Source organism: Zootoca vivipara, chromosome 5 (genome assembly GCF_963506605.1).
Source record: "Zootoca vivipara chromosome 5, rZooViv1.1, whole genome shotgun sequence".
Taxonomy (NCBI): Eukaryota; Metazoa; Chordata; class Lepidosauria; order Squamata; family Lacertidae; genus Zootoca; species Zootoca vivipara.
Window position 1 is genome coordinate 19,802,452 of NC_083280.1, and position 12,357 is coordinate 19,814,808.

Genomic DNA, 12,357 nt, shown 5'->3' on the forward strand with positions numbered 1-12,357 from the left:
GACCTTGCTGAGGTACATCAGGGGTGTGCATATTGGCTTCTTTTTCAGGTTCCCCATCACTGAAGGAGTCATCCAAGGGCTCATTGCCTTTGTGATGGGCTGCTGTAGATATTTTAGTTCTTTTTCTTGGCATGATTTCAGTTAGCTGTTCCGATTCCAAACAACCAAACTACAGAAGCCCTGTTATCGTCTTCGTTAACGCAAATGAAAAAAATCCCAAAGACCTACATATTACATTAAAAAATGATAAAGTTGTGTGTCCAGTGCCTAATGTTAATCTAAAATGTGGGTTAATTTTGCAATTTGGCAACCTATTATGACAAGTATGTAGTACCTCTCTCCCCATCCTCCATTGTAACTGACAATTTACAACTGTCATATTGACCGAATATATTAAAAAGTTAACTAATTTAATAGAAAACAAAACTATTGCCTATTTTATTAACAGGTGTAATCTCCTTAAAGACAGAAATCTCTTTACAATAAAGAAGTGTAATCTCCAGCACTTTATTTGAATTATTTTTAAAGGATTCTGTTCAGGTTCAAGACTCAAGAATTACTGCTTAAATAATTTAATAGAGTCCTTAACAAGATGTGTTCTCATTCTTTTATTCCAATGAAGAGAACTGTAAAACTTGAAAAGAGGACAACTTTTTTTTATTGGTACCTGACTAGAGAGTAATTCAAGAAAGCCGATGTTTAAGTATATAACTTGAGGTGGGGGAAACTGAAAGGGGAGATGTTAATTTGCTTCTCATAATCAAGGTTTATTAAAATCATGTTCAAAAGCCCTCTTTAAATAACTGACATCAAATAAAAAATCTCAGCCCATGCATATAGGATGTGGACTGTTTTATATTAATCTTACCCACACCCAATAATTAAATAGGCTTATTAACATTCTCTTTAAGCCAACAACATACTCAGGAAAGATATTGTAATACTTATATTTTACTGACATTTATAGCCTCCAGGAGTCCAAAGGAATCCGGACTGAATGAAGTGACGTTGGCTTTCAAACGTTAATAGGTTTGCAAAGCAACGGCTGTTTTAATTTATGCATGTTATCTCACAAGTATTGTGGGAAATTAAGCGCCCTAATAAATGAATCGGGCTTTTTACCCTTCATAAATCCATCACCTCCTCCCCGCACCCACCCCTTCGTAGCTTGCTTCCAATCAAGGGGGTCTAATTAGTGGTGCTTTACTAAAAGCACTTACAGACCTACTACTGCCAAATATCACTCATCAGGTCAGGGCCGCGAAATAAAAATTATTATTATTTTGCTGTGAACCGAACGCAGAAGTTTTAAAAATACAGTAAATAGTTTGGCATGCATGCTCTTTTAAGAATGCATTGGAATCATCCAGCCCTCCTTCCCCTTAGACTCCGATGCGTACGTGCCTTTTTACCGAGAGCAACCAGTTGAAGTCATTTTTTTCGTGGGAGGGGGGAAGGGGAAATATCTACTTCACCGCTCCAACGGCTAAGAATTAAATCCTCCAGACGACTATAAAAATTACGGTTGGGGGAAAGAATATTTTTAAAAGAAAATTATGTTTATGAATAGTCTGACAGCCCATACCAAAATCAGCAAAAAAAAAAAAGTGCAAGGAGCGAATGGAAGACCAACTTGGTTTTACCGATAGCAACGGAAATCGCCAGCAAATATAGCTTTTTACCCCACCCCCACGGAGGCGGGTAGGGGGAAAAGCAGGGGAGAAGAAAAAGCGGCCGGTTTGGGGAGGGGAGGGGGAGAGAGAAGGCTGCCGCCTTTTTCCTCATAGAATAGTTTGTGGGGGTTTTATTTTTAATTTAATTTTTTTAATAAAAAAAAAGCGAACCAGTTTCCCAAGTACCAGTAAGCACCAGCCAAGTCCATGAACCTTACTGAAAGTTCCACCCTTCATTCTAACCGCAGGGAGGGAAGCTTCTCAAAACTCTCTCCCCCCCAAAACCCAAAAGCAAGAACAGTTCCTCCCCCGAAAAAGGACTTCTTACCAGCCAGAGACAGAATACTTCGTCCCCATCCACGGCCCAGAACGAGGGCCAACGGAGCGAGGGCCAACGGCTCTCCTAACGTATCAGCGGCGCGAGCTGCAGAAAGCTCCCTTTTCCTGCCTGCAGCCTTGGCGGCTTCTACACTCGAAAATGGCGCCCAAACGGCAAACTCGTAACGAAATTCGTTAGAAACGCGCAAAGGACGCTGGGGAATGAAAAAAGGGGCCGGCTTCCCACAGGTTTGAAAGGAGGGGGAAAAAAACGAAGAGAGGAAAAAGGAGGAGGGGGAAAACCCTCTCGCGCCGCCATCTTGTTTTCCGTTAGTTAGCGGAAAGGGGGGGGTATTTGAATGTTTTCACGTCATGCTTTCCTCAGCATTCCCCCCCTCAAAAAAATAGAGGAGGGAAGAGAAGTATATACAGTATACCGTATATGTGTGCGTGTGTATAGAATGCTTTTGAACATAGGATTAAAATACTGTATAAAATCCAAATGTAACGAAAGAGGAAAGGAGCCGAGCCCCTCCCGCGGATAATCGGACAGGCAGAATCGGTCACCTAGCAACAAGATCCAATAGAATATAACAGCGGAGGAATAACGAAAACTGATTTTATACATATATAGATATATTAAAATATTAGTGCATTTAAGAGAAATTTGACAGGTCAGCCCCCTGACGTCACGGCTGCCGTCACACGCTCTGGGAGGGTCTGAGCTGGGAAGGAGAGTGTAACGAAACTTCGCGGGCGGGAGGCGGGCTGGGGAGTGAGAAATCTCGCGCGAAGTCGCTATAGAGACCGAGCGGCTTCCCGCTCACGGTTGGCATCAACAGCGCTGAGGAGGGAGGGAGTACTTTTGGCCAGAAAGGCGAACTTCTGAGGGCTCTTGGAGCGGGAATACCTGACTGGCAAGCGGGCGCGGACACAAGTTAAGGAGCAGAGGCCTCATCGCCCCGAGTTCCTCACAGAGGTACGGAGCTGTGAGCTTGGAATAGGCGCTCACCTTGCCCAGGTAAAAAAAGGAAGGAGCAGGTGGGGGGCGGGCGAGGGAACGGGAAATGGTCAGGTCCAGAGACTTGAGCGAGTAACTGGCCGCCGAAACCTCCGGGGTCTTTAGTACGCGCAGGTTTTGCAAAAATGTGTTATAGCCAGGTACGCAACTGCCTTTCTTTCTCGTATTACTTTCCAAGCTCCGATGCTGCAGTACTCTCTCGCTTCCTTGGGGGTGACCCCACTGAAGCTCTCGGGAGTTATTAACCTGGGGATAGAAAGCAACAGTGGACTTTACAGGGCGGGGGGGGGGGGGTGAAGGGAGGCCTGCTTGCAGCCTGACATGCAGCTTTCCCCTTCATTTTTAATCCCGTTTTACTCGGAGCAGCTTTCAAAGTCCTGAAAAGAAAAGGGGGCTGGAAGATGAAGATGCTGCTGGTGGTGGTGCTGCTGCTGCTGCTGGTGGTGGTGCTGCTCAGATGTAGCCTTTGAAACAAAATCATCTTGTTCCCATACTGCAGTGATTTATTTATTTATTCCTTGCAGAGGTCACTTTGTCGATGAAATGGTCCTAGAATCATAGGCAAAGCCATCTTTACACATGCCCATTTCTGCTCATATGTGGAGCATCAGCATCAGTAAGAGACAATAAAGTACAGTATTTCATAGAAGCCAATTGAAGATGGTAACTAAAACAGGTTGTCCCCCTGTTTCAGCACATGCTTTAAAAAAAAAAAAGGAATGAGGATTTTATTCAACATTGGTGCTTTGTGATCATGGAAGGTACTTAGAGGTTATTTCTGCCCTAAAAATGTCGCATGTCCATTATAATTTGAACCCTATATTGGTAAGCCACATTAAAGTCAATAGGCCTTACTTCTAAGTAAACAAGCATTGGATTGTGTTGCCTAGGTGTTACTTTGTCTGGTCAATTAACATCAGCTAAAGCTTTGCCAATGATTGAGAACAAAATCAGTAACAATAAAGCACAATAGGCTCAAAACCAATATTGTGTAGTCAACTGCCAGGAACCAAAAGACTGCAAATCATTGCAAGGCCTGCTTCTGTTGCTAAATCCTTGCATAGTAACTCCTTGGTGGGTTGTAGTATCTATGTTGCAGGAATCCCAAGAGGTTAGAGGGCATATGTTGTGCATAATGGCATATTCTCTTCTGAATAAGAAAGTGTCCATTAATTTACATTAATGGGAGTTATGGCAATTGAAGAAGTTCTCTAAAGTCCATTATTTCTGCGGAACCTTTTGTAAAGTTTTTTTTCTTCCAACAGTTGTTTGTAACTTTTATTGCTAGGAATGGTTCCAGAGCTTTCCCAAAGTTTCTGACTATATTGAAAAGTTAATACAAACACTTCCTCATCTTTATGCATAAATCTGTAGCACATTGCATTACCACTTTGGGCCAGAGAAGGTAATGATTGATTAAAATGTGAGTATTAATATTTTAGGTTACTTTTTTGTATGTGTTTTACAGGTATTAACTGTGCAACCAAGATTTTTTTTATATCAATGTAGCAACTGGGATGATCAATAACAGAAATCATAATGAGACTAAAGACATCTCTGTTGAAGGAACCAAAACATATCCTTTGTTCATCTCAAACCTATGTCATAGGGATAGCTGTCAATGTTTTGATATCAATGTAACAATGCTGGTAACAATGTGGTTTTTTAAAAAATCACAAATGTATCAAAATATTATTTTGTCTCTCTCAGAGCTCAAACCCTGTAAAAAAGACACAATTTTTTGACAATACACTTTGGTTATTAATGTCCTACAGTGGTCCAGTTTGCATATCTGGTAAATTGTCTTTGATCCCTTAGTGTGAATGAGAGCAGCAAAGCACAATCCCTGACAGTGTTATGTCTAAACCTGGTATCAGTGTGATTTGTTTAGTTCCAAACAAACAGTGATGGTCAGCCAAGGGTTCTAAGGAAAGCAAACTATGGTACCTGATTCAGATAGCACTCAGCTAGGCAACACTGTGTTGCTCTTGCTCAGGGGTCCCCAAACTACAGCCCCCGGGCCGGATGCGGCCCAATTGGCCTCCCAATCCGGCCCGCGACGACCCCCGCCGCTCGCTCTTACGGCGCACGGCGCGGCGGCGATCTTCAAAATCGGAAAAAAATTGCCGAAAATCCTTTGTGCGCATGCGTATGGGCCTCTCCCGACCCAGAAGAGGTCATTTCCGATGCACTTCCGGGTCGGGGGAGGCCCATACGCATGTGCACAAGCGATTTTCGGCGATTTCCCCCCGACCGTGTGCGTGTGCGCATGCGCACGGGCGCACACTCCCCCGCCCTCCGGCCCGCTGCGCGCGCACTTCCCTGCCCTCCAGCTCGAAGCCCGGTAAGTCTGGGGACCCCTGCTCTTGCTTGTCCTAGGAGAAGAGTTAAGCAGGGTTTGCACATTCTCAAAAAACCATTAACTGTCACTTACTGTGACATGAAAAATGGTCCAGTTTCAGGCAGTAACATCAGACCTACTGTTTTTGAGCAAATGGATACCGGTATTGATATTGTTGTGCAGCCAGGGAATATAGAAGTCTTATCATTGAACAGCATCTTAAGGGCTGTTAGAATAATCCCATCTGTGTATGAGAATTTTTTTTAAAAAAAGCTATCGGGAACTATGACACCCCACTTGTAAAATACAAATTACTCTTAACATGTTCACAACTAAAGCGAGTGCTCTCAATTGAGTTGGGCAGTCTAATCTTGTTGCTTTCCCAGATGCATCTGGTTGGCCACTTTGTGAAACAGGATGGTTGACTAGGTAGGCTTTTGGTCTTATCCAACAGAACTCTTACATTCCTTGAGAAAATAGCACAGTTTTTGAGTAGGAGCAAGAATCCTTTTGCCCATTTTTTGTTTCTACTTGAGTTAGGAAGATTTTGCAAAACTTAACATAATCTGTTGCATTGAAGTGTGGAAGAAAAGGAAGTGTCCATATAGAATCTATTTCCTGTTCATGCACTGATGTTATCATGGAACTTTTAAATCTGCGAGGAAACGCCACTGATGCTCAGACATGCAAAAGGTTATTGGTTGATGGGTTATTGTAAACAGTTTAAGTGCTAGCTATTTGATTTTAATTCTGTATCCCTATATTCAAGTTCCTTGTACTACACACATGATCCATGCAGCACAAGAGTGGCACACCATTGACTCACAAAGCACAGAAAGCTTTGCACTAGACATAAAAGGTTAAATTAAAATATATTTTAAGCCTCCAAACCACCCAGAACATACAATGGGCTCACTTATTCACTGCCCTCTTTTCTGTTTAATTGTACTTTATTTAAACTATTTAATTCCTTTTTTTTAATTAAGCAGTCTATAAATCTTGTAAAATAAAAAATATTGTTATGTGTTGAGCTGGGCAAACCAATAAGCACTAAATTGGATTACCTACAAAACATAGTTTCCAATAATGGTTTGCAGGTAATTCCTGGTTAGTGCTAATCATAATGGACCTTTTTAAACTAAGGAAAAACAAAGAGGAAATCAACCCAGAAGATAGTAAAAGGGCACTGGCATTCCCCCAGCCCTCCAAAGTATCATTTGGAGAATCAAAATGTGATGTGTGAATTGAGTCACTTGTTCTTGCATGTTAACTTTTTTGAAAACCGGAATTGTGTATCTAAGTGTGTGTGTGTCAAATGCAAATTCAAATAATCAAATTCAAATTAAATCAAATCCAAATAATCAAATTTTAAAATTAAAGGCAACATTATTTCACCCCTCTGTGAAGTCCTAAGAATTGCAAATACTTGTTTCCGTGCTTCTTAATTAGTACAAAGTTGGTTTTTAAAAAAATGCATTTTCTGGACTTGGTTGATGAAGATTGCATGGCTAAGACTAGGCTATTTAGTTTCCTTGTCAGGTGTCAGACCTTTTTATCATGATGTGTAACAATCTATTTTGGCAACTTTGTTCAAATCTAAAAGCTGTCTTAGCATTGTACTTTGGCAGTTTGTTTAGAATACTATACAGTGGTACCTCTGGTTGCGAACGGGATCCATTTCGGAGGCCCGTTCGCAACCTGAAAAGGCCGCATCCTGAAGCGCCATGTCTGCGCAGGCACATGTTGTAATTTGGTGCTTCTGCGCATGCGCAAAGCGCGAAAGATCCAATACAATGGTTTCTTTTGAAGAATGCTATCCTCTTAAAATCAAAGCTGTAAAAATATTTCTAAGTCCTAAGAGTCAGCCAGCTTTATATGGACCACAAAGATATTCCAGGTTTCTTAGTGCTCGGACAACCTTTGTGAAATTGAACCAGTTGTTGGTTTTTAAGAGCACTTACAAATAAGGTCAAAATCTATCTAAGGCCAGCTACATCTCTCCTATTGCTATTAGCATACTATCCTTCCTTTTTGGGAAGATTTTCTGTAGGAGATGTTAAAGCTTGGTGCTCAAAAAGCCTTTATCATTTTCATGATTTGTATAAGTCTGGTAGTATAATAACTAAAGAGGCCTTGCAAAACTGGTTACAACCTATAAATGCACACTATAGACAGTGTTTCTCAAACTGCTGCTGCTAGCTAGAGATGATGGGAGTTGTAGTCCAACAACAGCTGGAGACCCAAGTTTCAGAAACACTGCTATAGATCTTTTGAGTTCTCTCTTTATCTCAAAACCCTTTAAAGAAAAATACTGTAAAGAAAATATAAGCAAGAAAAAAGTATTATCGGTATGATTGTTGAGCTCTCTCTTCCTGTATCTTTTTTTGTTTAAATAATTTTAATTCATGTTTTTCAAAAAAGTTTAATGAAGAAAAGATAATATATGTCTTTGCCAATATGTATGAAGATTTAACTGTACCAATATTATGAAATTCCTTAATTCTGTTAAAACATAAGGAATTGGTTAGTTGTGTAGGCTGGACCACAGCAGACGATCTTTATTCATGCAGTGATGATCACCAAATTATGAAATGGAACTTGTTAAATGGTGAGACAACACTAGTAGCAAAGCTTCCTGATGATATCTATCCCATCGATCTTCACTGGTTTCCCAAAAGTTTTGGTGGAAAGAGACAAACTCACGCTGAAAACTTTGTACTTACAAGTTCTGATGGTAAGTCATCATGGAGATGTATATAGCTTATTTTAGAGTACAATGCTTTTGAAATATTTCATTTTCTCAGTATGCAAAGTTGTAGCCAAATGAGACAGAGCAGTTCCTTTGAAATTAATGGGCCTAAATTAGTAATGTCCAGACATTTAAATGGCACTGCTCTTGAGTCTACAGTTTCTGCTGAGATTATTATGCAATACAATGCACCATCTTTAATCACCAACTTTATGACTCCTTTCAAGTGTCACCTTCTCTGATCCTTGATTTTGTGCAACTTTATTTTGTACCCTGGGTGCATGCTTTCCCTTGCATTGAAACATTGGGCTCTAACCTTACACTGTAAATACACTGGCCAGACATAAGCATGTATTTGGGATGATTTGTTTTCACTCTAGAGGGAAACAGTAGTTAAATTCCAAGAGCAGTTGAAAGAACATACCAAAGTGTTGGGATGTTGCAAGCAATTCAAGTAAGAATGCTACAGCTTTGTAACTGGTGTATCTTCTAAGAACAAAATCTTATCTAGTCCAATCCAGAAATTGCCTTGTGCACACCATAGGTGTAGGTCAGCAGTAGCATGGATGTGGGGGAAAGGGTAAATTTAGATCTACATGCAGAGTAGCTCTGGTAAGCTTGAATCAGCTCTGCCTAGATGCACATACATACTATGTAACATGCAATCCCTGCTGTCCTGGTGTGGTTTGTGTTAAATTGTTCCTTTCCACTTGCTTTTAGTGCAAATAAGAATAATTGTAAACATGAACTATATTGAATACTGCACACATTTTCCCTTGTGACACTCAAGGACAACTGTCTATATCAGATATCAAGACTAGTAGAATATATTTTTTCCCTTCTGGTTTCTAATCTAACTGTAAATCAGGTATCTGTCTTGATAAGCAATTTATTTTATTTATAATACTGAGTTGCCTTTTGGCCCCAAAGAACCACTGAGACTATCCACAATTTGAAAAAGTTAGCTTCAGAACTTTAAAACACCACCATGGCAGATTAGTATGATTTAAATCTTTAAAAATGTGGAAGTAATTTCACATAAAATCAGCCAAAGTCATGCAGAGCAAAAAAGTCCCATAGGCAGTGCACTACCACAGCAACAGCCCTGTCCTATGTTCCCACCAATCTAGCTTTCTTGCTAATAGAACAAATATCGAAGCCGCCAAAGGTGATCTTAAATTAAAGGTAGGTGCTTTTCAAATTCAGAGTATCTGAAACAAACCATTTAGGTCTTTATAGTTAAGAACCTTGAATGGTGCCCAGTAACAAATTGTAAACCAGTGTTTTGTTACAAAACCTAGTGTAATATGGTCAACAAACTGCATGCCAGAAAGCAATCTAGCTTTCTTTTTGGAACATGCTTTGCGGTAGCCCCACAGAGTGTGTTGTACTAGAACAAAACTTATGTTTGTACCCCCACCTTCAGTTTAATTTCCTTTTTTCACTCTGCATTAATGTAACTGATTAGTTTGACACTTTAATCTATTAATCCAAATTTGTTTACTTTTTCTCAAATGGATCTTTCCTAAGGAGAAAGCATTTATAGTCAGCAAACCTATTAGCCATTTTTTCTTGATTTTGCATCCATTTTGACATTAATACCGTAAGACTGCTAAATGCGTAATTCAGAAGAGTTTTATCCAACTAACTCACACTCTGTATAGATCCATTGAAATCAATGCACATACATTAGCCCAGTTCATTGATTTCAGTAGGTCTACTTTGACTATAAGCTGGATACAACCCTTGGAAAATAAGCAATAATTTTCTATCTATAGGCTTTTGAGAAGTGCACAACAGCAAGCTACTTTTGCATAGTAGAAAAAGTGAATGCTTTAAGACATTTGGCTGAAAATGGACATAATGACAGCAGACCAGCTGTTTGATACCTGCCAGTGTTTTATTGGCATCCATCTGTCTTGAAAGACAATGGAGTGGGCCTCTGGAGGTGAAGTCAAATTGCTGTGTTAGCAGTACCGAAGTGACTTCTCTGGGACGCAAGCCTGGACAGTGTTTATGGAAATCCTGGGCTGCCCAGACAACAAGACCCTCCTCTTGGCCTTGCTGATGTGGTCCAAGGGAAAGCAGAGCAATCTGTTTGGAACCAACTTGGCTGCCGTAGTTGCCATCTAACTGTCTTAAGGACTCCACTGCAGATATGTGTAGAGTTTACTCCTTAGCCCTTTCTTTAGAATCAGAGTTTTCCTTCTCCTAGATGGGCTACCATCCCAGGTTCATGAGCCCCATCTGCCCCTCACTTCCCCCTACAGCATGTGCAGAAACCACCTTCACTATTGGTCAGGTCCACTCAATCCAGAGCCTGTATTCACATGTTTTACCCTAATGATATTTCTCCTTGAGGGTCACCAAAGCTAGCAGGAAGCACCCCAAGAGAAAAATCAAATGTGCAGATATGTTGGAGGTCCAGCTGTTCCCTCCCACTGACATATGTTGCACTTAAAATCATCTGCCCACCCACACTTTATAAGGGATTTAAAAAAATGGGTCCTGCACTGGCTCATATCTCATTGTACCCGAAGAAGAAGAAGAAGAAGAAGGAGGAGGAGGAGGAGGAGGAGAAGGAGAAGGAGACCACCCTACCCATCTGGCTGGGTTTCCCCAGCCATTCTGGGTGGCTTACAGAATATATAAAACATAATAAAGCATCAAACATTAAAAACCTCCCTATACAGGGCTGCCTTCAGATGTTGGATAGTTGTTTATTTCCTTTACATCTGAAGGGAGAGTGTTCCACAGGGAGGGTGTCTCTACTGAGGAGGACCTCAGTGCCTGGGCTGAGACCAATTAAGATCCTTTAGAACCAGTGTTATATGGTCCCAGTGGCCACTCCCGGTCACCAGTCTAGCTGCCGCATTCTGAATTAGTTGTAGTTTCTGAGTCACCTTCAAAGGCAGCCCCACATAAGAGTGCATTACAGTAGTCCAAGTTGGAGATAACTAGAGCATGCACCACTCTGGCGATACAGTCTGCAAGCAGTTACCAGGTGGAGCTGGTAAACAGCTGCCCTGGACATAGAATTGCCTTGCACCTCCATAGACAGCTGAGAGTCCAAAATGACTCCCAGGTTGTGCACCTGGTCCTTCAGGGGCACAGTTACCCCATTCAGGACCAGGGAGTCTACCACACCTGCCCGTCCAAAAACAGTACTTCTATCTTGTCAGGATTCAACCTCAATCTGTTAGCCGCCATCTATCCTCCATCTGCCTCTAGATGGAGGACCTTCACCGCCTTCACTGGTTCCGATTTGAAGGAGAGGTAGAAGATACATTCATGTGGACATTTATTGAAGTAAATTGATTTATTTCCAAGCAAACAGTGGAGGTTGTTGTTTATGGCAAATGACAACAAGTTTTTACATAGTGTAAGTAGCTGTATATGTTTGAGTATACTGTAAAATAGAATGTATTGTACATACAACAATTTGTTTGATATAATTATCATGGCTGAAGATTAAAAAATGCACACTTATAGCATTAAAAAAATTCCTGACAATATCAAAGGCATAAGGGGAAAATGTACTCACCTTCCAAACCTCAAAAGATAAAACATCTCTTTAAAACCAAATAGTTTTATTTTATTATCCTAACACACATACACCCATATTTAGAAAGCAAATGAACAAGCTACCATTGTCATCCTGAGCCTAAGTTGTTTTAAGGTATGTACACTGACAGGACTGGGCCTTTTTCATGTTCCTTTGCATCTACAACATGAAGATTGATAAAGACATTTTTAAAGAAACATATGTCCACTGAAAAGAGAACAATGCAACTGTTATGTATATATAGACATTATATTCCAGTAATGTGTTTCTCAGAGCATTCCTATGCCATCAGTCAAAATCCTACAAATTGGTTCTGTATGAATGTAACCAAGAGAATCCCTCTTACATGATAGTACACCAATTTTAATCTTATTTATGGTATTAATATTGCAAACCAGAATTCCCCTGAGTTCCCTGTGTTTTATGAATGCATCTTAGATTTTTAATAGCAGTGTAAAAAGTAGAAAGTGCCCACTGAGACCTTTATTTTACCACATATGTAATAGAGGGACCATTATGTCTTGAAGTATATATAACTAGACAGCTGCTATAATTCATAGATTAACAGGAGTAACACATCTTCTGAAAAACAAAGCTGTAGTATAGAATTCCTGGATTTGCTGAGTTAATCATCTGTGATTGTCACATTTAAGACCAACCACACTGGTAGCCTATACATGATATAGGATT

General features: G+C 40.5%; 2 protein-coding genes across 10 annotated transcripts in view; one reads left to right on the forward strand and one right to left on the reverse strand.

The window, feature by feature from the left end:
• The window catches only part of SMC4 (structural maintenance of chromosomes 4), a 47,966-nt gene extending 45,808 nt beyond the window's left edge, over nt 1-2,158 (reverse strand). Inside the window, exons 1-2 of one of the 3 annotated variants that reach the window (XM_035132515.2) lie at nt 2,002-2,158; nt 4-190 (exon numbers count right to left, since the gene is read on the reverse strand). In XM_035132515.2, the coding sequence (XP_034988406.1) occupies nt 4-133 (130 nt within the window). In that variant the 5' untranslated portion in view covers nt 134-190; nt 2,002-2,158. Of the gene's footprint in view, nt 1-3 lie in introns of all 3 variants that reach the window. The other 2 variants (XM_035132514.2, XM_035132513.2) reach the window with 2 other exon arrangements.
• Nucleotides 2,159-2,777: 619 nt separating this feature from the next.
• The window catches only part of IFT80 (intraflagellar transport 80), a 68,926-nt gene continuing 59,346 nt past the window's right edge, over nt 2,778-12,357 (forward strand). Inside the window, exons 1-4 of one of the 7 annotated variants that reach the window (XM_060274429.1) lie at nt 2,781-3,012; nt 3,537-3,773; nt 4,481-4,583; nt 7,861-8,087. In XM_060274429.1, coding sequence (XP_060130412.1) covers nt 4,552-4,583; nt 7,861-8,087 — 259 coding nt within the window. In that variant the 5' untranslated portion in view covers nt 2,781-3,012; nt 3,537-3,773; nt 4,481-4,551. Of the gene's footprint in view, nt 3,013-3,536; nt 4,584-7,860; nt 8,088-12,357 lie in introns of all 7 variants that reach the window. The other 6 variants (XM_060274430.1, XM_060274432.1, XM_060274427.1 and 3 more) reach the window with 6 other exon arrangements.